We start from the raw sequence: 24,060 nt of genomic DNA on the forward strand, positions 1-24,060 counted from the left end.
CTTTAATCTCATTCTTACCTTTGATTAAAAAGCTGGGTGAAGGATGCCATTTTGTCCCAGACTATCAAATAAAGCTTTAATTTTTTTCAGGAAAAGAAAAACAAGTAATATTTATATAACTTAAAAAAAAGAATTTTTTTGTAGGTGGATATTATTTTTAAGCAAAAATATCTTTGGATTGATAAGGCATTTATCTCTCTAGGCAACTGCAGTACTGCTATTTTCCATGGGCCGTATCACATGGCCACTAGCACATTTCTTCTGATTATCATGTTATGAAGGGCACATGCCATAACCACAACAGTTATTTCAGAGACTTCCTTATCATATTTCCTTTCTGGAATTTGTAGAATTCACTGCAGAATATTTAATATCTCTATGCTTTGGTTTGTTATGTCAAAATGAGGTATTTTCAAAGTTCTTGAAGTATTGAGTTTGATATCCCATGTTTAAGTAATTTCTTTAAAAGCTACATAAAATAATATGCTATTATGAACTGGCATAAATTGCACAATATAGTAATTAAATCATCTGAAAGAGCTAAGGATTTTTCTTGGACATTTTGAAAGTGCATTACCCTTCCCACCCCACCCCTGTCACACACTTCAAGGTCTAATCTTGTGTCTGAACTGTGATGTGGATAAGGATATAGAGCTAATGAGACACGATAAATGTGGAAGGAGAGTTTAATGGAGAGGGTGCTAAGTACCTTTCCTCAGACTTGGATGCTCTGTTCATTTCTTACTGGAAAGTTTACTTTTCCCAGTAGAGCCATAGCGGAGCTTCATTTTAACTATGTTGCCCAGACAAGGTAGTTTTCTTTCTTTGAATTTTTGCTTTTTTAATTTGGTAGGTACCCTTCTTTGTAAGTTACCTCATCTGGTGTCTCAAATAAACAATCTGTAGGAGAGTGCCCACTCTTTCATTTGACTAGAACATTATGGTCTCCTATGATGGTTTTAAAAAGCGGGTCATGCATCTATATGCTGCCTGCAAGAGACTTATTTCCAACCTATACACACCTGCACGTTTGAGGATATGGAGAACCATTTATCATGCTAATGGACATCAAAATAAAGCTGGTTTTGCAATCCTTATATCAGACTAACTAGATTTTAAACCACAACTGTAACAAGAGATGAAGAAGGGCACTGTATCATAATAAAGGGGTCTATCCAACAAGAAGATCTAATAATTATAAATATTTATGCCTCCAGCATGGGAGTACCCAAATATATAAGTCAATGACACACATAAAGAAACACATTGATAATAATACAATAATAGTAGGGGGCTTTAACATCCCACTTATAGCAACAGACAGATTGTCTAAGCAGGAAATCAACAAGGAAACAATGGCTTTGAGTGACACACTGGACCATATGGACTTAAGAGATATATTCAGAATATTTAATCCTAAACCAGCAGAATGCACATTTTAAGTATACGTGGAACATTCTCCAGAATAGATCACATACTGGGTCACAAATCAGCCCTCAACAAATACAAAAAGATTGAGATCATACCATGCTTATTTTCCAATCACTATGAAACTTGAAGTCAACCACAAGAAAAAATTTGAAAAGACCACAAATTCATGGAGGTTAAAGAACATTCTACTAAAGAATAAATGGGTTAACCAAGAAATTAAAGAAGAAATAAAAAATACATGGAAGAAATGAAAATGAAAACATGACAGTCCAAAACTTTTGAGATGCAGCAAAAACGGTCCTAAGAGGGAAATAGATGGCAGTACAGGCCTATCTCAAGAAGCAAGAAAAAGATACGCAACCTAACCTAAAGGAGCTAGTAAAAGAATAGCAAATGAAGCCTAAAGCCAGCAGAAGAACGGAAATAATAAAGAGCAGAAGTAAATGATACAGAAACAAATAAATAGTAGGACAGATCAATGAAACTAGGAGCTGGTTCTTTGATAGAATTAATAAAATTGATAAACCCCTAGCCAGACTTACCAAAAAGAAGAGAAGGGACCCAAATAAATCATGAATGAGAAAGGAGAGATCACAACCAACATCACAGAAACACAAAAAAATTGTAAAAGAATATTATGAAAAATTGTATGCCAACAAATTGGGCAATCTAGAAGAAATGGATAAACTCCTAGAAACATCTAAACTACCAAAACTGAAACCAGGAGAAATAGAAAATTGGAACAAATCCATAACCAGCAAAGAAATTGAATCAGCAATCAAAAATATCCCAACAGGGGCACCTGGTGGCTTAGTTGGTTATGCATTTGACTCTTTATTTTGACTCAGGTCATGATCTCAGGATGATGGGATTGAGCCCCTCACTGGGCTCCGCACTGGGCAAGGAGCCTCCTTGGGATTCTCTCTCTCTTCCCAAACCTCTGCCCTGCCCCACTTGTACACTGTCTCTAAAAAAAAAAAAAAAAAAATCAAAAAAAATCAAAAAAAACCCACAAAAAAACCCCCCTCGAAACCAACAAAATTCTACACATTTAGTGTAATTCCTATCAAAATACCACCAGCATCATCTGATGGAGCTAGAGTGCATTATGCTAAGTGAAATAAGACAGAGAAAGGCAGATACCATATCATTTCACTCACATGTGGAATTTAAGAAACAAAACAGATGAACATATGGAAAAGGAGTAAAGAAAAAAAAAGGAGAGAGGAAAACAAGCCATAAGAGACTCTTTATGATAGAGAACAAACTGGCGGTTGATGGAGGGAGGTGGGTGGGGCATGGATTAAATGGCGATGGGGATTAAGGAGGGCACTTGTTATGATGAGCACTGGCTGTTGTAGGTAAGTGATGAACCACTAAATTCTACTCCTGAAACCAGTATTACACTATATGTTAACCAACAAAAGTTTAAATAAAAACTTCAAATACTAAAAAAATAGTTGGAGAACAAAAAAGAGCCTCCGTTTTGGATGTGTTGTTTCATGTGGGAGACATCTTATGTAAGCAATAGACATTCTAATTCCTCTGTTCTGCTTCTTGTATCTTATGTTTTGATTTTGGTCACAGTAATTGAGTATCTTTTTTCTAAAAGCCATCTTTTATTTACTTTTTTTTATGCAGATGGCTTAGCAGATTCCTAGGGATATAGTCAGTGCTTAATAAATGTTTAATAATGTTCTCAAAAATAAACCTCTTTTCCCCTCAAAAAAGTAAAGAAGTGGGTCATAGACTGAGGCTCAGCAGTGGGATTTTCCCTTTTCTTATAAACAGAGGAAGTGCCGCAGATGTGCCCAGGGGGCTTCTGGGTAGGTCTTTCAGCTCCTATGAGGTCATTTACTATGACCTCAGCAGCCTGTATTCTTAGAAACATAACAAACAAAAACTTAAACAAGTGATTTCAATCAAGTCAGCTGGAATGCACTCATTCCCAGGTGATTGGCCATTAGAACACACATTCTGTTTCTCAGACATAGTTCTGTTAAGATCATTTTTGGATGGAGTGTTTAAAAGTATTTAGAACAGTCTACCAAAGGGACTTGATGTCCAGGGAATGACAAGAAGTATTCTATGCTCTCCAGGTTATAACTCCTATGGGGTAAAATGATAATACCTTGTACGTGCATTGTACTTACTTTCCTGAGTTCTTCCAGTGTTTCGAGATAATGTAACTTGCATACTAGAGAAGTGTTTTTGCTTATTCTTCAAATATATTTAAGTGTTATAATCTGGAATAATTTCTGGGCATTTTAAATTGTCCCTTCTACAGATAAATCTTTTTCATTCTTAGCAAGGCAGTATTTATGGGCCATCTCTTCAGGAGATATTTAGCTAAATATTTAACTTAATTTCAGCATCAAGATGAAGATAGTTCTTAAAAGTTACAGTGTTTTATTTCATAGCATGTCACATTTGTAAAGTGACTTGTGATTATGTTTGAAAAAGAGCTAACAAAATGACAGTAAGTTTGGCTTTAAGAATGTTTATTTTGTAAGCACTGCTTGTTAATGTTTAGTTTCTTTACTAGTTCTTATCCATCAGCACTAACCTGGGAAGCAAAAGCTCCCTGTTAGTGTGTGTATGTGTGTGCATAGATAGTGGACCCTTGAACAATATGGGTTTGAACTGCACGGGCCCAATTATACATGGATTTTTTTTTTATCAGTACAGTACTGTAAATGTATTTTGTCTTCCTTATTATTTTCTTAGCATTTTCTTTTCTCTAGCTTATTGTAAGAATTAACAGTATGTAATATGTAAAAACGTACAAGATTCTTGTTGACTCTGTTATCGGTAAGGCTTCTAGTCGGTAGTAAGCCATTAGTAGTTAAATTTGGGGGGAGTCAAAAGTTACACATGGATTTCTGACTGTTGGAGGGGTTGGTGCTCCTAACCCCACATTGTTCAAGGGTCCACCATACATAAGTATATCCATGCATATACACGCATACGCTGTAGTATTTTATGACTGGCTGATAGTTTATTTTTAATAATTAGGTCATACTGAGAAGGGGCCTCCAAATAGATAGCCTTTACTAGAGATGCAAAAACTTGTCAAATTCCATAGGTTGGCTTCTGTATTTTTCATTCCTGAACCTTACGGTCTGTTTCCTAAGATCCTGTGGTGTGGTGGAGATGGTAGGAGGGTGAACTGGTGAATATGGTTATTCTTCTTTGGGTATATCCATGAATTAGGGCTCCAGATGTTACTTTACCAGGCGGTATTATGGAAACAATTTGTGATATTAATTAGCCATACTTGAACCTTAAAAATATCCTAAAACATGCGTGATGATATTAATTTCTATGGAGCCTACCCTATACTTTGAAGCCACATGTAGCTACTTTAAAATTAGATAAAATTTAAAATTAAAGTCTTCAGTCATAGTAGCTACATTTTAAATGCTTCATAATTACATGTGGCTAATGGCTACCATATTGGACAGCCCAGATAGAGAACATTTTCATCATCACAAAATGTTCGCTGGACAGCATTGGACTCCATTGACCTGGAAATTCACTCTACTGCTGCTACAGGGAATTGTTTGATTTTGAACTATCTCTGTTTTGGCATCCTTTACAAAGTGGTGAAGTAGAGTGATCTGAAGGATAGAACATAATCGAAACCTCTCTGTACTTCAGTTTTCTTTTTTGTACAACTCTGTTGACTTCCTCCAGCTCTGTTATTCTGCGGTTCCGTCATCCACTATCTTGGCACTGCTAAGTGAGGTTCACACTAGAAATTAGCATCCCTTCTGCTGCTGGTATGTAAAGTTATCCTCCCATTTTATAATAGCCTCATTGAGATCTATATCCATATGCCATAAAATTGACCCATTTATTGTGTTTTTATGGTGACTTTTATGTATTTAAAATCTGTACTACCATCACCATTATATAAATTTAGAACATCTTTATCACCCCAAAAAGATACTTGGTACCCGTTAGCAGTCACTCCTCCCCCTCCCATCCCCCAGCAACCACTCGTCTACTTCGTTTCTATGGATTTTCCTGTTATGGATATTTCATATAAGTAGACTAATGTAATATGTGTCTTTTATGTCTGGCTTCTTTCACTAGCATTATGTTTTCAATGTTGCCATGTTGAAGCATATCACAGTACTTCATATTCTTTTCCAGATTAGGTAATATGCCATTCTGTGGACAGACATTTTGTTAATCCATTCATCAGTTGATGGATATATAGGTAGTTTCCACTTTTTAGCTGTTGAAAGTATTTCTGTAAACACTGATGCATAATTTTTTTTATGTGAACATATGGTTTCAGTTCCCTTGAGTGTCTATACCTGGGAGTAGAATCGCTGGATCAGATGGTAATTCTTTGTTTAATATTTTAAGAAACTGCCTGTTTACCCACACGACTGTACCATTTCCTGCTCCTACCAGCAATGTATGAGAGTTCCAATTTCACCCCATCCTCACAACACTTGTTATCATTTGTCTTTTCTATTATAGCCATCCTAATGGGTATAAGGTGGTATCTCATGATTTGCATTTGCGTTTTATTACTCAGCCATCAGAAAGGAACGATTACCCAACATTTGTAGCAACATGGATGGGACTGGAGGAGATTGTGCTAAGTGAAATAAGTCAAGCAGAGAAAGACAATTATCATGTGGTTTCACTCATTTATGGAACATAAGAAATAGCAGGGAGATCGGTAGGAGAAGGAAGGGAAGAAGGAAGGGAGACTATGGACTCTGGATTTGCGTTTTCCTAATAGTTAATATTGAGTATCATTTCATGTGATTATTAGCCATTTGTAGATCTTCTTTCAAGAAGTGTGTGTTCGAGGCTTTTATCCATTTTAAATTAGGGTTTTTTTTTTATTGCCTAGTTATAAGAATTCCTTAAATTTGGTATGCATGTATATAAAGTATTATACAAGTCTTTATTAGATACAGAGCTTGCAAGTATTTTCTCCCAATCTGAAGATTGTCTTCACCTTCTTTGGAGTCCTTTGAGCACAGAAGTTTCAATTTTTACAACATCCCATTTATTTATCTTTTTCTTCAGTTGTGTGTCTAGTGTCACAGCTAAACTGACTGCCTACCCCAAGGCCACAAAGATTTGCTCCTGTGTTTTCTTCTACGTGTTATATAGTTTAAGCTTCTACACTTAAGTCCGTGAATGATTTGGGGTTATTTTGTTGTGTGTGATGTGATGTAGTGAGTCCAACTTCACTCTTACACATGTGGATGTCCAGTTGTCCCAGTGCCGTTTGTTATTAAGACTCTGACCTGTTGAGTTGTCTTGGCACTCTTGTCAAAAATCAATTGAGCATAAATGTAAGGATTTATTTCTGAATTCTAAATTCTTTTCCATTGATCTGTACATCTGTCCTTAAGTCATCACCGTGCAGTATTAACTGTACCTTTGTAGTATGTTTTCAAAATGAGAAGAGAACTCCAGTTTTGTTTTTTAACATTGCATTGGTTATTCTTGGTCCCTTGCATTTATTTAGGAATTTTAGATTCAGCTTGTCAATTTCTTTTTGAAAGGAAAAGGCAACTGGGATTTTGATAGGGATTACACTGAATCTATAGAGCACTTGGAGGAGTATTTCCATCTCAAGAGTATTAATTCATCAGATCCAAGAACATGGTCTGAGTTTTCAATTTATTTAGGTCATCTTTAATTTTTTTACATGGTGTTTCATAGTTTTCAGTGAACATGTCTCATTCTTCTTTTGTTAAATTTATTCCTGTGTTTACTTTAAGTAATTATAGTGTATTTGTGATTGGAACCTATTCCAAATGGAGTTTTCCCCTCCACTTCATTTTCAGATTGTGCATGTGAGTATGGAGAAATACAGTTGATTTTTCTGCATTGATCTTGTATCCTGCCGCCGCTGTGTGCTTATTTATTAGGTCTTATGGTTTCCTGGGGGAAGGGAGGTTCTCCATTCCCCTTTCTAACTAAATCTTTGTCATAGGTGATTCTAGAAAACTTATAACAGACTGTGACTTAAGAGGAAAACTTTTTCCCCCTAGGAATTGTAGCTGTAGGACACATCAATGAAGCTATTGATGAAGGGAATCCTTTGAAAACTTTAGATACTCTGCTGTTACCAACTGCTAAGATTAAAAATGTGGATCCGGACTACGCCCAGCACTACCAGGATGTTTTATATCAGGCTAAATCACAGAAACTCATGGTGAGTCTTAGTAGTTTTGTTGCTTTTAAATTTACAGAGTGGCTTGGGGAGGGGGCTGGGAGGGAGGATTTGCTTTACTCGTTTTTCCTAAAGCTTATGAGCTGCTTGTCCCAGCCATTGCCTATGGATCCAAATGGAAATAATAGGGCTTTTTTTACTCTTGTGTCAAACATAAACAGGAAGATGGCTCCAGAGCTAATAACTACTTCTGCTTTAACTAAAAACTCATCAGTGGTTAAGTTCATGTTCAGAGTCCAAGTCATTGGATATTTACTGAGCACGTACTGTGTGCATAGTACCGTGTATAGCATCTGGTTGGGGGGGGAGGGGATATGATACAAAGAACATATGATATTTGAAGTTCTCTGTCCTTATCCTTAAGATGCTTAGAAACTGAGGCAGTGGACATTTTCCTATAGAATAGTAACATAACAGTGCGAGAAGTGTATGTCAAAACAAGTCCTGCTCAGCGTGATGCAGGGACAGTGGATTGTTGAGGACGAGCGTCCTAAGAGGAGTGATCGTGGAGACAGACCAGGAGCTGCACCTGAAAGGGAAGGCATGGCTGGTTAGGTGGGTGGAAAGCAGGAGGGTACAGGCAGGGAGCACAGGGCAAGGGGGGTGTGAGCATGGTTTGTTCTCTGCATGGGAGAGGCAGACCTGCTACAGTCCTCTTAAAGAGCAGAGGGTTTCTTCCTCACTGCAGAGCTTGTACTGATCGTGGGAGGAATTCCACAGATGCTGGCGCCTCTTGGAAGGGTACTGAGTGGCGAAGTTTAGGACCTCGTCCCTGAGAGTGGGAGTGGTGCTACCTGGGCCCTCCCGACTTGTAGCTGCCATGTCCCCGGGTGCAAACCAAACCCCAAAGGGGTGGATGTATCCTCTGTATAGCTCTTCACAACCCAGAAATTGCCTCATCTGAAATAGGAGAAACATCTTTGACTAAGACAAACACTTACTGAGCCCTTGCTGTTTGCCACACATGGTATGAAGTGCTTAGATGCACACTGTCTTGTATAACCATCATTACCCATAACAGCCATACGGATGGAATATCTGTATTATCCTCTTACAGATAATGGAACTTAGACGAAGTAATTTGTCCAAAGCTATCCAAAAAATAATTAGTTCTGTGACCATGCCCTGGTCTGTCTGATTCAGAAACATACATTGTTGTGCATTAAGGCAGATAGAAGAGGATGTTTACTGAAGCATTGTAATAGCAAAAGACCCAAAACAGCATAAATATCCATCAAGAGCAGGCCAGTTAATTGCAGTATATCCATATAGTGAATTTCCTGTGGTCATTAAAAAGAATGAGTGAATCTATATTGGACAATCTTCAGTGTGTATATCATTAAGTAAAAACAAACAAACAAACAAAAAAAAACCCCATGACTCAAAATGGAGTACACACCAATTGTAAACATATGTTTGTATGTGCGTAAAATATTTCTAGAAGGAAACACCATCTGAAAGGTGAACTAGATAGCTGGTGTAGATAGGAGATGACTTTTTTTTTAAGATTTTATTTTTAAGTTATCTCCACACCCACTATGGGGCTCAAACTCACAGCCCTGAGATTAAGAGTCACATGCTCTACTGACTAAGCTAGCCAGGTGGCCCGGGAGACTTCTTTCTTACTCTGTTGTTGCGCTGTTTGGATTTCATTTTTTAGAGTGCATGTATTACATGCTGAATGTTTCTAAACTTAAAAAACAAAACAAAAAACAGTGTAAACAACTCACAGAGGATAGTTTCCCCTGTAACTTAGTTTCCAGAATAGGACCTACTGTCCCAGTCCAAGTGTTCCCTTCAAAGCAGTTAACTTCAATGCAAGTTATTAGAAATATTTTGTCATAATGTAGTCTTGAGCAGCATACAGAAGTGTTGCCTCTGGCAGAGAATTGAGTGGTGAGGGAAGAAGAAAAAATATTTTTCAGCATTTTAAATTTTGTACCATATACTACCTATACAAAAATAGTTTTAATAAAAATTGAAGTGTCTATGTTTACATGTATGTGTATTTATATATGTTATATATATACACATACAAGTAATCATACACATGTGTGCACGCACACGCGCACACACACACACACACACACACACACACACATTCTAGTCACTCCACACTACTGAACTGCCTCATTACAGGTGAAGAAAAATATCGCCCAACGTGGGGACTTCTGAGATGTTAAGCTTCTGTCAGGGAGGGCCCTAGCATTGCCTTACCCCCTGTGCTTTAAGGATGCCATCAGGTAAATCATCCTCATTTGACCCTCACAGCAGCTGTGAGGGTGGGCACCCTCTCACCTGATTGGAGAGAACATGAAGGTTAAATCTCAGGCCAGGGAATAAGACGGAGAGACTGAAACTCAAGCCTTGGGTCCCAGCATCCCAGGGAGGGCAGAATGGGCCTCCGCCTGCTGTTCCCACGGATAGAGCCATGGCTGTGGCACAAGCCACACTTGCCAGCATTGGAAGATAAAGTTACTTGCTTTGGAGACAGACAGGCACTGTTCCAGGATTGGTTTTGTCACAAAATAACCAGAGAGTTTAGTCAAGTCCCTCATACTCCTTGTGCTTCCATTTCCACATGTGCCAAAGGGGTGTAGTAGTGCCAATCTTACAGGATTATGGTAAGGGTCAAATGATGATATATAGATGTAATAATATGTCTTTGTATGTTTATATATTTCTATTTCTATATATCAACCTATAATTATATATAGTTGCATTAATTATGAATATATATGTGTGTTAGAGTGTTCAGCATTTTGCATGGAGCTTGACACCCCAACAAAGTACTTAAATGTAGCAAATATTGTGAGCACTGACGGTTGCCACATAAGTAAGGGCTGAGTGACAACTGTGTCACACGGTCCTTACTAGACACACAGATTGCTCCATCCACAAACCAACCGTTGGGATCTTCTGGGTACAGAATAAAGATAGACCTGGCTTCCTCTCTGCCCACAGCCACGTGAGGGTTGTCCTTGAGGTGAGCCTGATGCCACACACCTTTCACAGGCAGGCTGCGGAAGTCCCCTCCAGAGCTTTCCAGTCTAATGGCTTTAGGTCAAGGTGGAATGTCATAGGACCTCGCCAGAACACTCGGAAGCCTTTGCTGAGTGTCCACGCTTTGCCAGCTGTCTATCAGGCTTGCTTCCTAAGTCTAAGAGCAGTAGCTTCAGTAGTGGAAATAGAGCACTAAATGTGAGCCTAAGGGTCTGGGTTCTAGCTCAGGCATTAAACCACCTTTGGTCTATAAAATTAGGAGCTTGAACTGTATTGGCAATAGCTAACATATTGAAAACATTCCCATTCCAAGCGATGAATCTGATTTGGTTAAATGGCTATTTTTTAAACACCATTTTCTTTCTCTGCCCATTCACTTTGAAACTTTGTTTTCTCAGCCTGTTCTTTCCCTGGAAAAAAATCTGATTCTGTTGTTTATTTGGTGAGGTCTCTGTGTATGTTTTTTAATCTCTGCTATTTTGTTACCTAGAAATGCCAGTTTTTGATGGAGGTAATTCTGTGTATTGCCTTCCTAAGGTCTGGCCTTGGAAAATAATAGAAAAAAATTATATTACTAGTATTGTCAGTATAAAATAAAGTTTGTGTGAAAGTATACAGCTGTTAGAGATCACAATAGATAGTGTCTGCATGGAACTTGTGGCCAGCTTTATGAAAGATTGAGGACATTGATGTAGGTTGGTGAGAATTCTTGATCCTTGTTAACAGTATTTCAGGTGTAACCTTGCCTGGGCACCAAATTCCTTTTGTCTCATGGAGAAAGTCTGGGTAGTGGGCATGTTAGCACATACTTAGCAGAAAACACATTTTCTATATCTCTTCACTAGAAGCAGTGAATTGTGAGCTATTTTAAAATCGAAGGCTTTCCTTGAGAACTTAGGAATTAGACGCCCCCAAAAAAGTTTGGTTTTGCTACATGTATATTTACTACGTAAGAGTTGTGTGCTTTTAACAAGTGACTGTTGGCTGCATTTCCCCCCCTAGGTAAAACTGTATTCCATATGGTGACTTTATTTGCAGAAACCAGTTCCTTTCATTGAGGTTTTTGTCATCTTAAAACTTAATATAGGTTTCTTTTTCTTTTTTAAAAAAAGTTTTTTTAATTTTAAGTAATTTCTACACCCACCATATCTTTACACCCAACATGAGACTCAAACTCACAAGCCGGACATCGAGAGTCTCATGCCCCACCAGCCAGGTAGATGCCCACAGGTTTCTTTCTCTTGCTTGCTTTAGTGTTTAACCGATTTGTATTCTTCATGTAACCACATACCTACTATAAAAGATCTTCATGTGTGTGGTTTTTGTAGGTTTTTTCTAACTAAATCCAACCAAATAGGAAAGTCCAAACAATAAAACAATTCTTTTAAATTTTTTATTGTTTTGATAGTCACTACAAAGCATATGGTCTATGCACATTCCCATGGACTTGAACGTTTATATCAGCAATCCTTCATACCCTTACCCACTAATATTCCCTCTCCTATCGAATCCCTAAACTAAGAGAAATGTTGTCATTGACTTACAGGACTATCCTGGGCATTTATAATAAAATATTTCCTCATTAAAAGCTACATATAAGGAAAAAAATATTGGAGACGTTATTTTAAACTTCTAAAAGACCTCATGAATGTGTTCTAGTTTAGCTTTTTTTTTTTTTTTTTTTTTTTTACACGCCCAACTAAAAATGATGTCCGATGTTGTACGGGGAACCTTGCCTTCTCAGTAAGACTTGAAGGGACTTGCACGATGCTTAGATGTTTGGGATGTTATTCGTCCACTCAGCAGCGTGATATACAGAGCGTGGATCTGGGCCCCACAGACCCTGAGAAGACTTAGATCTACAAGAAGCTAAGGAAAGGAGAGGATGAGCCCCTTCTTTATATGGTGCTTAATTACGTGTTAATGAAATTAATATTTGTATGTAAAGGATCTACATGTAAGTGTCAGAATAAAAATACAAGAAAGGAAGATGAGAAAAATGAACTTCTAGCTTGACAATCAGAAGAGTGGTCCAGCGAAGACTTTAAGAGACGGAAAGAATTAAGGCAAACATGTTAAAAACAGCTTTTTAGTTAAGAGGCAAGAGCAAAGAGTGGAGAAATCAAGATTACAGCAAAGCAAGAAGGTCGGCCAGTGCCTACCTCACAGGCAAGGTTTATTGGGAAGTAAAGTTAGAAGGTTAGCCCTGAATGCCGAGCAAGAGATTTATAGTTTATTCCAAAGCAGTGGACAGTTAATGACAGCTTTTGAACTGGGGTTTTTGAGTGATGTGCTCCATCTGCTATCTGAGGAAGATTACTCTGGTGGTGGCCGGTGGAATGGAGGATAGACTGGCAGTGAGGAGAATGGCAAGAAGGCAAAGGTGGGAGTATGGCCCCCATAGTCCAGTAATGTACTGGACCCCAGTGATAAAAACCACGCAGAGTGAGCTGACGAGGTAGCCACCAGCATGAGAGTGGAAGGAGGCGGAAGGATTAAAAATGATGCCAGATAGTAAAAACAAAGATCTTAGCTTCTCCCTGTGCTTCGTCCTGCCCCACCTCCTCTACCACGACACCTAGAGCAACAGCCTCATAGGAGTGGGACAGATGGAGACGTAAAGAGCTTGAAGTACCAGTCAGGCAAGTGTGTCAATTGCCCTAAAGAAAATGGTGATGTCTTTGCTCCTGTAGTGACATTCTTGAAACACTGAAAAAGTATTAAAGTAAAAAAGTACTACTGTAATGTTTTATTCTGAAGCGGTATTTCTTAGGAGCTCAAAAATGGAGCTGCAGGTTAGAACTCCTTGCACTAGGCATATGTTTTCCCAAGAATGTATGTTTTCACAGATAGCCTTCCTTATTCTTTAGATGATTTCACCATCGTAAGGTAAACAGTGGGGTGATCTATGATTTTTGACATAAGAAAATAAAGGAGTGGATCTAAGCAACTATTTAGGCTCCCAAGGCACAAAGCTATGAGATAGATAAAATATAAGCCATCAGTGTTGTTGTAGTAGTAGTTGGCATGGTGAATAATAAGTATAATATTGCTTGGAGCAAAGCAAATGGTAAAAATCACAAGAATGAGGAGACTCGCCTTAACATAGCACAGCCATCTGTCATCATATGTATTAAGCCTCCGAATGATAGCTGTGTAGCAGTAGATGATGACCACAAAGGGAATTAAGAATCCAAAGAATGCCAAGGAGATGAAGTAGTAGAGTTGGAAGGGAGACGAGGACTCGCATGTGTTGTGGACATCATGGCAGGTGGTGATGTCTTGCTGGACAAGATAATACTCCTGCTTCAGGATGAGAAATGGCAGCATGTATAAGAAAACCATTGCCCACACCAACCCACACGTTACGAAGGCATAGGTGCGCTTGGGCAGCGCTCGGTAAGTAAAAGGATGAATGATGGCTAGGTAGCGGCTGATACTGATGCAGGCGAGGAGCAGAATGGAGCAATACATGTTGCCGTAGAAGATGACTGTGGTGGCTCGGCACATGACCTCTCCAAAGATCCAGTTGTTCCCATTGAGGTGGTAAGCTATCTTAAAGGGCAATGTGACACAGAAAAGAAAGTCTGCGATGGCCAGGCTGGTGTAGAAGATGGTCATACTGATAGATCTGGTCCTGAAGAAGAGCATCCACAGGGTCACCACGTTGGCTGGCGTACCTACTGCAAACACCAGGATGTAGATGGCGGGTATCAGTCTGGTACTTAAGGAGCTGCTCAGGTACCCCATGGTAGCGTTATTCACGCGAAGATTTGAAACGCTTTCTTCAGGGCACTTAATTTTTACAGTTGTGGTAGTTCCTGTCCAGCCTTCTATGGCAGAAAGGGGGAAGTCTTCAAAAGAATCGAATGGGTCCCCGCGGAAGGTCTTAATAGGTAAGGTTGGTTCTGCCAAGGTGCGTACATCATTTTCCATGCCTGTAATTGAGAAGTATTCACATGGATCATTGCTGAGCCCATGGCTATGGTTCAGGAGACAATAAAACTAAAAGCTTAAGGCTACGTAATTTCTGTAGTTGTAGAAGTGAGGATTATTTTTATTTTCACAAATCACTATAAATCAGGTAATCAACAGGACTGCATTTAGTATGTATCGTACGCCCCAGCACTGTGCTAGGCCATGCAGGAACAAGAACGAGACGGCAACTCCTTGCATGTTGGAAGTTTATAATACTGCCGGAGAAAACAGTAATAGCCCATCAGACCTATACAGGCCAATGTCATGTTGACTATAAATCGTACAGGCATTCAGAGAGTAGTTAACAGATTCAAATGTTGGAGCAGAATGTCAAGAGAAAGACGAACGTGAGCAAAGATGAGCAAGGTTCATGAAGAGGTGGAAATTAATAGATGAGTAAGAATCTGGTAGGTGAAATATGGACAGAGGCATAGTGTGGGCTGGTATGGGATGTGAGAATGTCAGAGAAGTTAATTCGGCAAATGTTTATTGCATACTTATATGCCAGTGATAGAGTTTTAAATAAACTCTGTGTCTGTCTTCAACTGTCAGACTAGTGGAGAAGATGCACAAAAACGTGTCGTCTTACTAAGAGGTGAAAGAGTAGGTTACAGCCAAATCTCTGAAGGGCCTCTAAACTATACTAAGAAATGATGTGCCCATTCTTAGATGCTGGGGTTATGCACACACAAAATTGTGAACAGAGGCATGGCCATTGTGATAGACAGCATGATGGGCCCCAAGATTCCACCTGCTAATGCCTCGAACCTTTGAATATGTTATTTTATATGGCAAAGGGGACTTTGCAGATGTGAGTTCGGATCGTCAGATGGCACAAGTGTCTTGGATTGGCTGAGTGAGCCAAATGTAATCCTAACACTCTTTATAAGAGGGAGGCAAGAGAGAGTCAATGTCAGATATTTAAAGATGCTGTGCTGCTGGCTTTGAGGAGGAAAGGGGGAGTCATAAACCAAGGAATGCAAGTGACATCTAGAAGGTGAAAAAAGCAAGACAATAGGTTCTCCCCTGGAGCCTCCAGAATGAACACAGCCTTGCTGACACCTTGACTTCAGGACTTGTGACCTCCAGAAATATAACCTGTGTTGTTTTAAGCCACTCGGTTTGTGGTAATTTGTTCCGGTAGCAATAACATGCTAATAGAACCCTGATTTGACTTATATTTATTAATTCTTTCAAAGAACCAGCTTTTAGTTTTGTTGTTCTGCTCTACTTATATTTGAGTTTGGTGACAGCGTAGAGAACAGACTGAAAAGGTAAGAAATTAGAGGCAAGGGGGACTGATTCGGAGCCTACTGTAGTCATTCAAACTCAGAGTGGTCAGTAACGGATTAGAGCAATGGCAGTAGAAAGGCAAAGAAGAACACTTGAGACTGATGGTGGCTCTGAGGACTTGGCATCCAGATGGCTCTGGTGGCAATGAGGGAGAGGCAGGTTTCTACTCTAGATGATGTTGGGCAAGAAGATGGGACAAGGGACAAGAGTAGAGGAAACGAAGAAAAGATGGTAATAGAGAATATAGACAATAATCACATAACATTGTAGGGTGACAGATGGTAATCATACTACACAACGTGTAGAATTGTTGAATCACTGTGTTGTGCACTCGAAACTAAGGACACACCGTATGTCAACTATACTTCAATTTCAAAAACTATGAAAATTGGAAATGGAACAAAAAGGAATAGAGACAGAACAACTACATACTTTAAATGTTGGGCCTTGGTTGACAGGCTAATTTTAATAACCCTAATTCATGGAAGAGCAATTTCAAAAACACAACAGACCTTAATACTCAGACCTGTTTCTCATTATATAATTTTCCATAAATTAATCTTTGTGATGTACAGAAAGTAGATCCTGTGAAATTTCTAAGATGGCCTTTCATGCTGATTTCAAACCTCATATTAATTTAAAATACCATTGCTCTGCCAATTACATCTTTTCACATGACCTCTGAATTCCTACATGTTGAATACTTGGAACTAGTGATTAGTAACCTGGTTCTCATTCAAAGCCAGTTTCTCTTCCTGCTCTAATCTCTAGCAGTCCGCCCCCAGGTGAAATTGAAGCCTTCCTCATAACCTTGTGATTGCACAAACTGAATTCAGTATATAAAACAGAAAGTGTTACCTGAACAAGTAGGGACAGGGAGGTGTTCAGGTGTCATTTACGGGAGGATAGATTAATGAAAAAGAAAGAAAACTCTGGGAAGTGTTCGTCTGTGCCTGTGTTTAGATGTGAACTCTGAAGGTGTGTTGCGTGACGCTTCAGTTCAGCCACACAAACCCTTCTCAATTTTGCATTTTGGAAAATGCTGAAATTTGACATCACACGTAGAGAAGTGTCTTGTGAAGCAGGCGCAAAGCGGGGAGACGGTGGCTGAAGAACAGGGTACACAAGCTATTTCCTTTCAAGATCTGATAAGAGAGCTGTTGAAAAAGTGCTTGTCAGTTTGCAGAAAATTCCTGTGGTTAAGCAAGACAGGGTGCCTAAAAACAGGGTCAACAGTGACTCTGTGAAAAAGTCTTGATTCCTTTTTCCATGAGATTTCCAGATCTGGTTCAACTTAAATAAGTCTTTTATTCCTTAGAGTCTGGTGTGTTTTCAGAATAGTACTCATTTTTTAAATTGTACATATTTTTTAAAAACTGCGTTGAATTCTTAACACAGTCTTCCATTTGGCAGAACGTTTCTGAAATGTTTTTAACTTGGGGAAAGCCCTTAGAAAGGGACTGATCCAAGGGGACCAGATTTCAGCCTCTAAACAATCGGTTCTTTGCTCACGTTTCTCCCCCACCTCATGGAAGAAAGCAGATACCCTGCCTTTTTCCTCTGTCACCTTTAAATGCCCCCTGTTCACCTGTATGAAACCCCACCAGCATCTTGAAGGAACCCCCTCCACAAACCGCTTTTCTTCTGCTTTTCTGCTGTATTTGCGTTCATCCACACCCAGAAAGAACACACTTGTCCTGTTCAGGAATCACACATGAGCTATTGCTCGGAGTGGGTTCTCTTGGGACTCTCCTACAACCACTGTGGCGACTGAAGTAACATTCCTTTATGGAGGCTTGCTTTTGTTGCGTTTCTGTGTATTCTGCTTCATCGCTGTCCCTCACCCCAGCTCTCCCGCTCCTGACGGTGTTGGCAGGAGAATGCCCTAACAGTAAAAAAAAACAAAAAACAAAAAAAAAACCTGTGGATCCAGATCTGTTGCAAACTGGCGTATTTTGGAGTAAGCAGGAGGTGACAGGCTAACATTGTGTTGAGTGAAATAGGAAACACATTAAGAGCTGAATAATAGTATCTGGGAGATCTTATTTCTAAAACTGAAAAATCACATGAATGTAGGGAAAACTCCATGATACAAGAGAAAGCCAAAAGAAGGGATTTCATTAAGAAACACTAACTTGCCAGTGTTACTTACTGAAAGACCACTCATTCTTTCTGGGAATGTTCTTGTTTCCCCCCATTTGTCCTTCAAGAGAATGTATACATAGGATTTTTTTTTAATTTCTTGAAAATGTGCTATCTTTGCTGATTCAGAGGAAATTCATAGAAAATCAGAATCTTCTCACAAAGAAATTTGAGTCTTCATTCTAGAGATCTAAAATCTTGACCCCACTGTTAAGTTTTTAAATCTAAGCAGAGAACATTAGCCTTTGGCAAGGGTTGAATAGAGTGAACAGACCATAGCTATTCACTTCCATGATGCTCCCTTTTAATACCAAACATTGAACTCTGCGTTTTGGGTTGCAGATTGTGTGAAATGCAAAGAAAATTGGAAACAGTTCATTCTTGCTACACAAACCAGCACCCCCAACATGCCCCATAAGGAAAGAGCTTACCGCTTTGACAAAAAGTGGGCGACAGAAGCATTACTCCAGCAGCAACAAGGATGAGGGCTTTCATTTTGGTGACCTGAGTCCCGCTTCCCAGATGTTATTAACTGTGTAGAACTAGCGAGCACAGTTCCACCTCAGTTTCATCTGCTAACAGCAAATGGAAACCTTGTTCTCTCCTGAAGTGTGTGCTGTCCCGGGCTCCGCTGACTGGGAAACTTGCCCAGGTCCTCTGGAGGGAAAGGGTGTGACGGTACTCGTGTTGCCGTGCGTATGACTCAGGCTGAGCCTCTGAGCATATTACTTTATCCCCGGAGAAAATCATTTAACTCTTACCCACCCCTAATAATCTGTTCTGAGTAGATGCTGTAATTCCCAACCAGTTTACTTCTGTGCTTGGAAAGAATGTAGGTAACATACAGTCCTTTACAGAAGCAGGCTGACTCTGTCACATATCTCAATCCATTTAAAACACACAGTTCCAGAGTGTAATTTCTACTCAGTAATTGAGCTGTCAGAAATTATCCTTTTCTTATCCTCCCAGCTCTTTGAAATCTTAATTCTTAAGCTCTTTACATAATTATAAATGAAATGAATCATGGAAAGCAAGCATTTTTTAGGAAGCTAAATGTAAGAGCTTGACGACTTTGAAAATTCTCCATCAGTGTCGCATTGGTCTGAATTTGTCATCACTCCTTGGCCAGACTTTGCCATAACTCAACATACTTGTGGGTTAAACTGAAGTCACGATACAACATTGAAATGCAGAGAACTCTGTTTATTCCATGGTTGTTGGTGAGCAGGTCTATAATCTTTTTTTTTTAATTGCGGCAAAATAGGTGTAACTTATAATTGACCATCTTAAGTGTGCAACTCAGTAGTGTTTAGTCTGATCACAGTGTTGCACAACATATAAACTTATATGAGTAGTTATTTCCTGGAGGATATGATTTAACGTGTAGTAAAAAAAAAAAAACTGCATTGTAACAGATTTTTCTGTAATTAACACAACTTAAGGTTAACGCTAAGCCGAACAATCCAACAGCATGTTGCATATAAAATGCAGCAAGAATCAGAAAATGTAGGTTTCACATAAGACTTCCAGGCTGAGAGGTAAGCCAGGAAGGAATTGATCTGTGTAAACTTTTCACACTTGATTAAATTTCATCACACAAAGAACAGTTTTACCATCAAAAGTTGGCGTCTAATATTTCAACTACATAATACATGGTAACAGAAGCTTAGACTGAAAGCTATTTCATTGCAGAAATAATAACCAAATGCCACAAAATATTGAAAAGGATGCTTTTTTGTTTAATTGTCTAGGACTCCTCTAAATTCAGGAATTTATGATTTGATTTACAGATGGCCTCGCTTCTCATTACTTAATCCATTTGTAACGCATATGTTGAATCTGGCTCTTCAGCTAGAGCTGGAGCCCTGACCATCCTGTAAATATAGTTCCAGGCTTCTAGTGAGCAATTTAAAAGGAGACCTTAAACTGATAGGATTCGGTTTTTACTCCTGGTTTTGTATTTAACTCTAGCATCCTTTAGTGTAATGAGTCATGATTTAGACTGTTGACTTAAATTCATTTGATTTGTCAAGTTTCTCTTTGCTTTGCCCTATAAAATGGATACTTTAAGCTTCGAAGTGGGGTGGTTAACTTCTCATCTGGGCAAAAGTTTGTATGGTGCATCTTCTACAGTGTAAGTTATGAGGGAATTTGGTAAATACTCTTCCAAAAAAACTGAAACATAAATGAACTTGTGTGGAAGATAGTTTTTAGGCTGAGCTTGGGAGAAGTGTTTGTGTTCTCTTTGACCTTGAAAAAAGAAAAAAATAGCTCCTACTCCCCTGTCTCTTCATTCTTCCTGTAGTCTTCAACTTCCTATCTTGCTTCCTGTTTGAATCCTTCCCATCCATTCTCTTAAGAAATGGAGACTCTTGCTAACAGGTGAAAGTTCCCATGTGACAGATCAAGCTGGAGATGATTGTGGAAGCAGGTGCCAAGCCTTCCCCAATGGTCTCCATTAGCCCAGATGTCACAGGATGAAATAATATATTCTTTGTCTCATTTTCAGAGTGCTTTCCACAAACGTTATCTCAGGTTAGTCTCTGAGGGAAATAGTATTGAAGCCTCCCGGAGGAGGTGGTGAATGTTATTTCTCCTTCCTGCGACCCATCCATCCATCATGAGTCCGAAGTGATAAAGCTGGTTCTCCGTAGCTCTGATGAGATACTTCCTGTTCGTCACAACCTTGCTTTTGCACTTAGCACATGATACTTAATACTACACATGGGCAAATGTCCCCATTGTTTAAAAATGAATGTCTCTTCTTCCCTGAAAATATTTCGTTTTTCCTGATAGTATTTACTTGTAATCTTGGGCAAGTTTGTGTAATCTTGGCAGTTGCTGTCTGGAAGTCCCGTTTAATTACATTATATGCCAGTACCATATTAGTACTATGATTATCAGAATCAACCCAAAAGTAAAATAAATCATAAAGATAGCTTAATAGCTTTTGATTGCTTTTATCACTTCCATTCTGTAGCTGTCGTTGGCTACTATTTTCTTCCCCTGTAATTCACCCCTACTATAAGTTAATCTTTTCTTGACTATTTCTAGATTATGTATCTATAGCTATTATTACCCTGATCACATTGTGTTAAAATTATTTTTAGATAAATTTGTCTTTGCTACTAAACTGTTAGCTCCTTGAGGGTTCTTTGCCTTATTTTTGTCTCTATGTCTGATAAATGTCAAGTGTCATTGTATCCTTCAAATTTAAAAGATCCTGTGGTACTTGGGGCCACCTTGGGTACCACAGTTAGTGATGAAGGGGGAGAATATTCAGAAAAGGCTCCCCCCCCCCATGGAGGAGGTGGCATTTGAATTAAGGCCTGAGTGGTCAGAAAGAGTCAACAACCACACAGCTGGGGTAGAATGCTGGGATCTGAAGGAGACTGGGGTGCAGGTCTGGGACAGGCGATAGAGGAGTGTGAGAGAAGCCAGAGGGGTCAGCAGGACTGCATTGTTAGATCCCCACGGTCCCTGGGAAGGAAGTTTGTTTTCTCCTATGTGCGGGGGGGAGGGGGGGGAACCTGTGGAGGAGTTTAAGCAGAGGGATCCTCCAGTGAGATGTCCATTTCAAAGAGATCATGTGCTTCTCTGTAGGGGACCACTGTGGTAGAAGGCGGTCTTGGAAGCAACAAAGACAAATAGGCCAATGCTCCCGTCCGGGGGGGGGGGGGGGGGGGGGAGATGATGGTAGGCTGGACTGAAGGGGTGACAGCAGAGAAGGGAGAAGAGGTTGGATTTGGGGGTTATTGCATTAATAGTTTGTACAGTGTATGACAGTGCTTGGTAGGTGCTGAATAAGAGTTTGTAGAAACTATAAAAATGAGCTCTTGCAAAGCAGTTATTGATTCTGCTTCATCATCATTCACTGTTCTTTCTTGTATTCTATGACAATATTCCCAGGACCCTGAGAGTGTTTCCAAAGTTCTTTGGCTGGACGAGATACAGCATGCGGTCAATGAGGCCAACATGGACAAGGACAAAGCAAAACAATGTAAGCCCTCATCTCCTTTTGCTGGCCCCATGTGCCCTGCTGGTTAAGCCACTGAATTATTTTTTATTTAAATAATTTTTTAAATTATGTAGTTTTAATATCTGAAAAGATTTGGATCCTTAGCAATTTCATTTGTTGAATGTATGTACAAAAATAAGATTCCTTGGTGGTGGCACTGTTTTCAACGGTTAGGTACTAATGCTGAGCAAAATCCAGAAAGCAAAAAATGGTTTCTAAGCTCTCAAATGTGTAGTGTGATCAAGCCCTTTTTATATCTCGATCCTTAGGAAATGAGCCCAATCTGCTTAGTAAATACCTTTCCTCCCTCCCGTGCCTTCCATTGTATTAGTCATGATTTTCCAGGGAAACAAAACTAACTACATATATATTTTTCTCTGGGCCGGGGCGGGGCGGGGGGAACAGAGCTGCATATATAGTCCTGTATCTGTGTGCATGTGTAGATAAATAGTTTTTTCTCTGGAAAGCATGTAGTATCTACTTACACACATATATAGAGAAAGAGGGAGATTTATTTTAAGGAATTGGGTCATGCAGTTTTGGAGAGACTCTCAAGTCCAAAATCTGTAGCAGGCCCCAGAGGCCAGGTGGCAGCACTTTATCACCAAAGGCAAGGGGGTGTGCTTACTGTAATGGACAGCAGAGTCAAAGCCGTCATCAGAATAATGACTCACACAAGCAGAGAAAGACAATTATGATATGATTTCTCTCATCTGTGGAGCATAAGAACTAGGAAGATTGGTAGGGGAAGAAAGGGATAAAGAAAGGGGGGGTAATCAGAAGGGGGAATGAAGCATGAGAGACTATGGACTCTGAGAAACAAACTGAGGGCTTCAGAGGGGAGGGGGTGGGGGAATGGGGTAGGCCGGTGATGGGTAGTAAGGAGGGCATGTATTGCATGGTGCACTGGGTGTTATACGCAACTAATGAATCATCGAACTTTACATCAGAAACCAGGGATGTACTGTATGGTGACTAACATAATATAATAAACAAACATTAAAAGAAAAAGAATAATGACTCACAGAGACCAGTGGACTTGGCTGATTGACTATGGTGTTCCTAGAAATGAAACAGACTGTCTCCTAAATTCATACTTGATTTGTACAAGTGGGAGAGGAGTTCTAGGTCAAATGAATAGGAGTGTAACTTGAATAACAAGAGCAGACAGCCATGGCCCCTACATCGATTCCCATACTTAAGCCATTTACAGACCAAGAACCCCCTGAATGAAGGAGAGACCAGGTCCTCTTGAGAACAGACTGCTACACTATCAAAATTTTATACAGTTCATCTTTCCTCCGAGCTTCCCCTAAGGAGGTCTACGATCTTTGACTGTGGCGGCTGTGCCAAGGGGAAAGGACACACTCAGACTGTTCAGGGATTACAGGACACTGTCTCTGAACTGACCCTAATTCTAGGAAACTCAAAATGTCCCTGTGGTCCACCAGTCAGAACAGGGGCTCACAGGTGATTGGTGGGGTTTTAGTTCATTCTCTCTCCCAGTGAGTCCTCAAACCAGCCACGATTACTTCCGCAGGGCTAGAATGCCTAAGCGGAATAGACATACTCAGCAACTGGCCGAATCCCTTCATTGGCTCAAATGATTAAGCTTTTAATTTTATTCTAAGCCTTTTTATTCATAGAGGAATAGTATGAAAAATCACATGGTGTCCTAAAGCAGCTTCAAGAATGATTTACTAACACTCTGCATATACAAATAACTTACCTAAATGAAGATTCCTGGAAGTGTGGTTCATTAACCTGTCCATTCATGACACAGTTAGGGTGTATCCTGTTGTATCAGGTCATAGAATACTGTTGAGATGGCTTAGTCTTGCCCCCAAAGATGTGCTTTTAAACTTTGGAAACATCCCTGGGGAACATCTGGTTTTTATTTCCTTAGCCTGGAAAAAAATATGTGCCCTTCTCCAACCTGAACTTTTATACCCTTAGGGTCTTTGAAGTCTTTCTGACCTAG

The 24,060-nt window shown here is 39.5% G+C and overlaps 2 protein-coding genes across 3 annotated transcripts in view; one reads left to right on the plus strand and one right to left on the minus strand.

Annotated features, from left to right (window-relative positions):
- The window catches only part of IQGAP2 (IQ motif containing GTPase activating protein 2), a 273,778-nt gene that overhangs the window by 180,031 nt on the left and 69,687 nt on the right, over window positions 1-24,060 (plus strand). The window contains exons 13-14 of the mRNA XM_026498758.4: window positions 7,464-7,627; window positions 21,971-22,061. Coding sequence (XP_026354543.3) covers window positions 7,464-7,627; window positions 21,971-22,061 — 255 coding nt within the window. The remainder of the gene's footprint in view (window positions 1-7,463; window positions 7,628-21,970; window positions 22,062-24,060) is intronic.
- Window positions 8,430-18,774, minus strand: F2RL2 (coagulation factor II thrombin receptor like 2). Of its 2 annotated transcripts, none has more exons than XM_026498759.3 (2): window positions 18,493-18,774; window positions 8,430-14,586 (listed from the first exon to the last, which is right to left on the minus strand). In XM_026498759.3, the coding sequence occupies exons 1-2, from the start codon at window positions 18,554-18,556 to the stop codon at window positions 13,508-13,510; spliced, it is 1,143 nt and encodes a 380-aa protein (XP_026354544.1). In that variant the 5' UTR covers window positions 18,557-18,774; the 3' UTR covers window positions 8,430-13,507. The 2 variants fall into 2 exon arrangements, with proteins under 2 accessions (XP_026354544.1, XP_057163250.1); XM_057307267.1 differs by lacking the exon at window positions 18,493-18,774 and adding an exon at window positions 17,508-17,804.

Source organism: Ursus arctos, unplaced genomic scaffold, assembly GCF_023065955.2.
Source record: "Ursus arctos isolate Adak ecotype North America unplaced genomic scaffold, UrsArc2.0 scaffold_5, whole genome shotgun sequence".
Lineage (NCBI taxonomy): Eukaryota > Metazoa > Chordata > Mammalia > Carnivora > Ursidae > Ursus > Ursus arctos.

What these genes read in the sequence shown, in the direction of transcription:
- F2RL2 (XM_026498759.3), bottom strand. Translation starts at nt 18,556, where the DNA reads ATGAAAGCCCTCATCCTTGTTGCTGCTGGAGTAATGCTTCTGTCGCCC. An exon ending in GCCCACTTTTTGTCAAAGCG is followed by an intron (nt 14,587 to 18,492) that starts GTAAGCTCTTTC and finishes TCTCAATTACAG; the next exon opens with GCATGGAAAATGATGTACGC.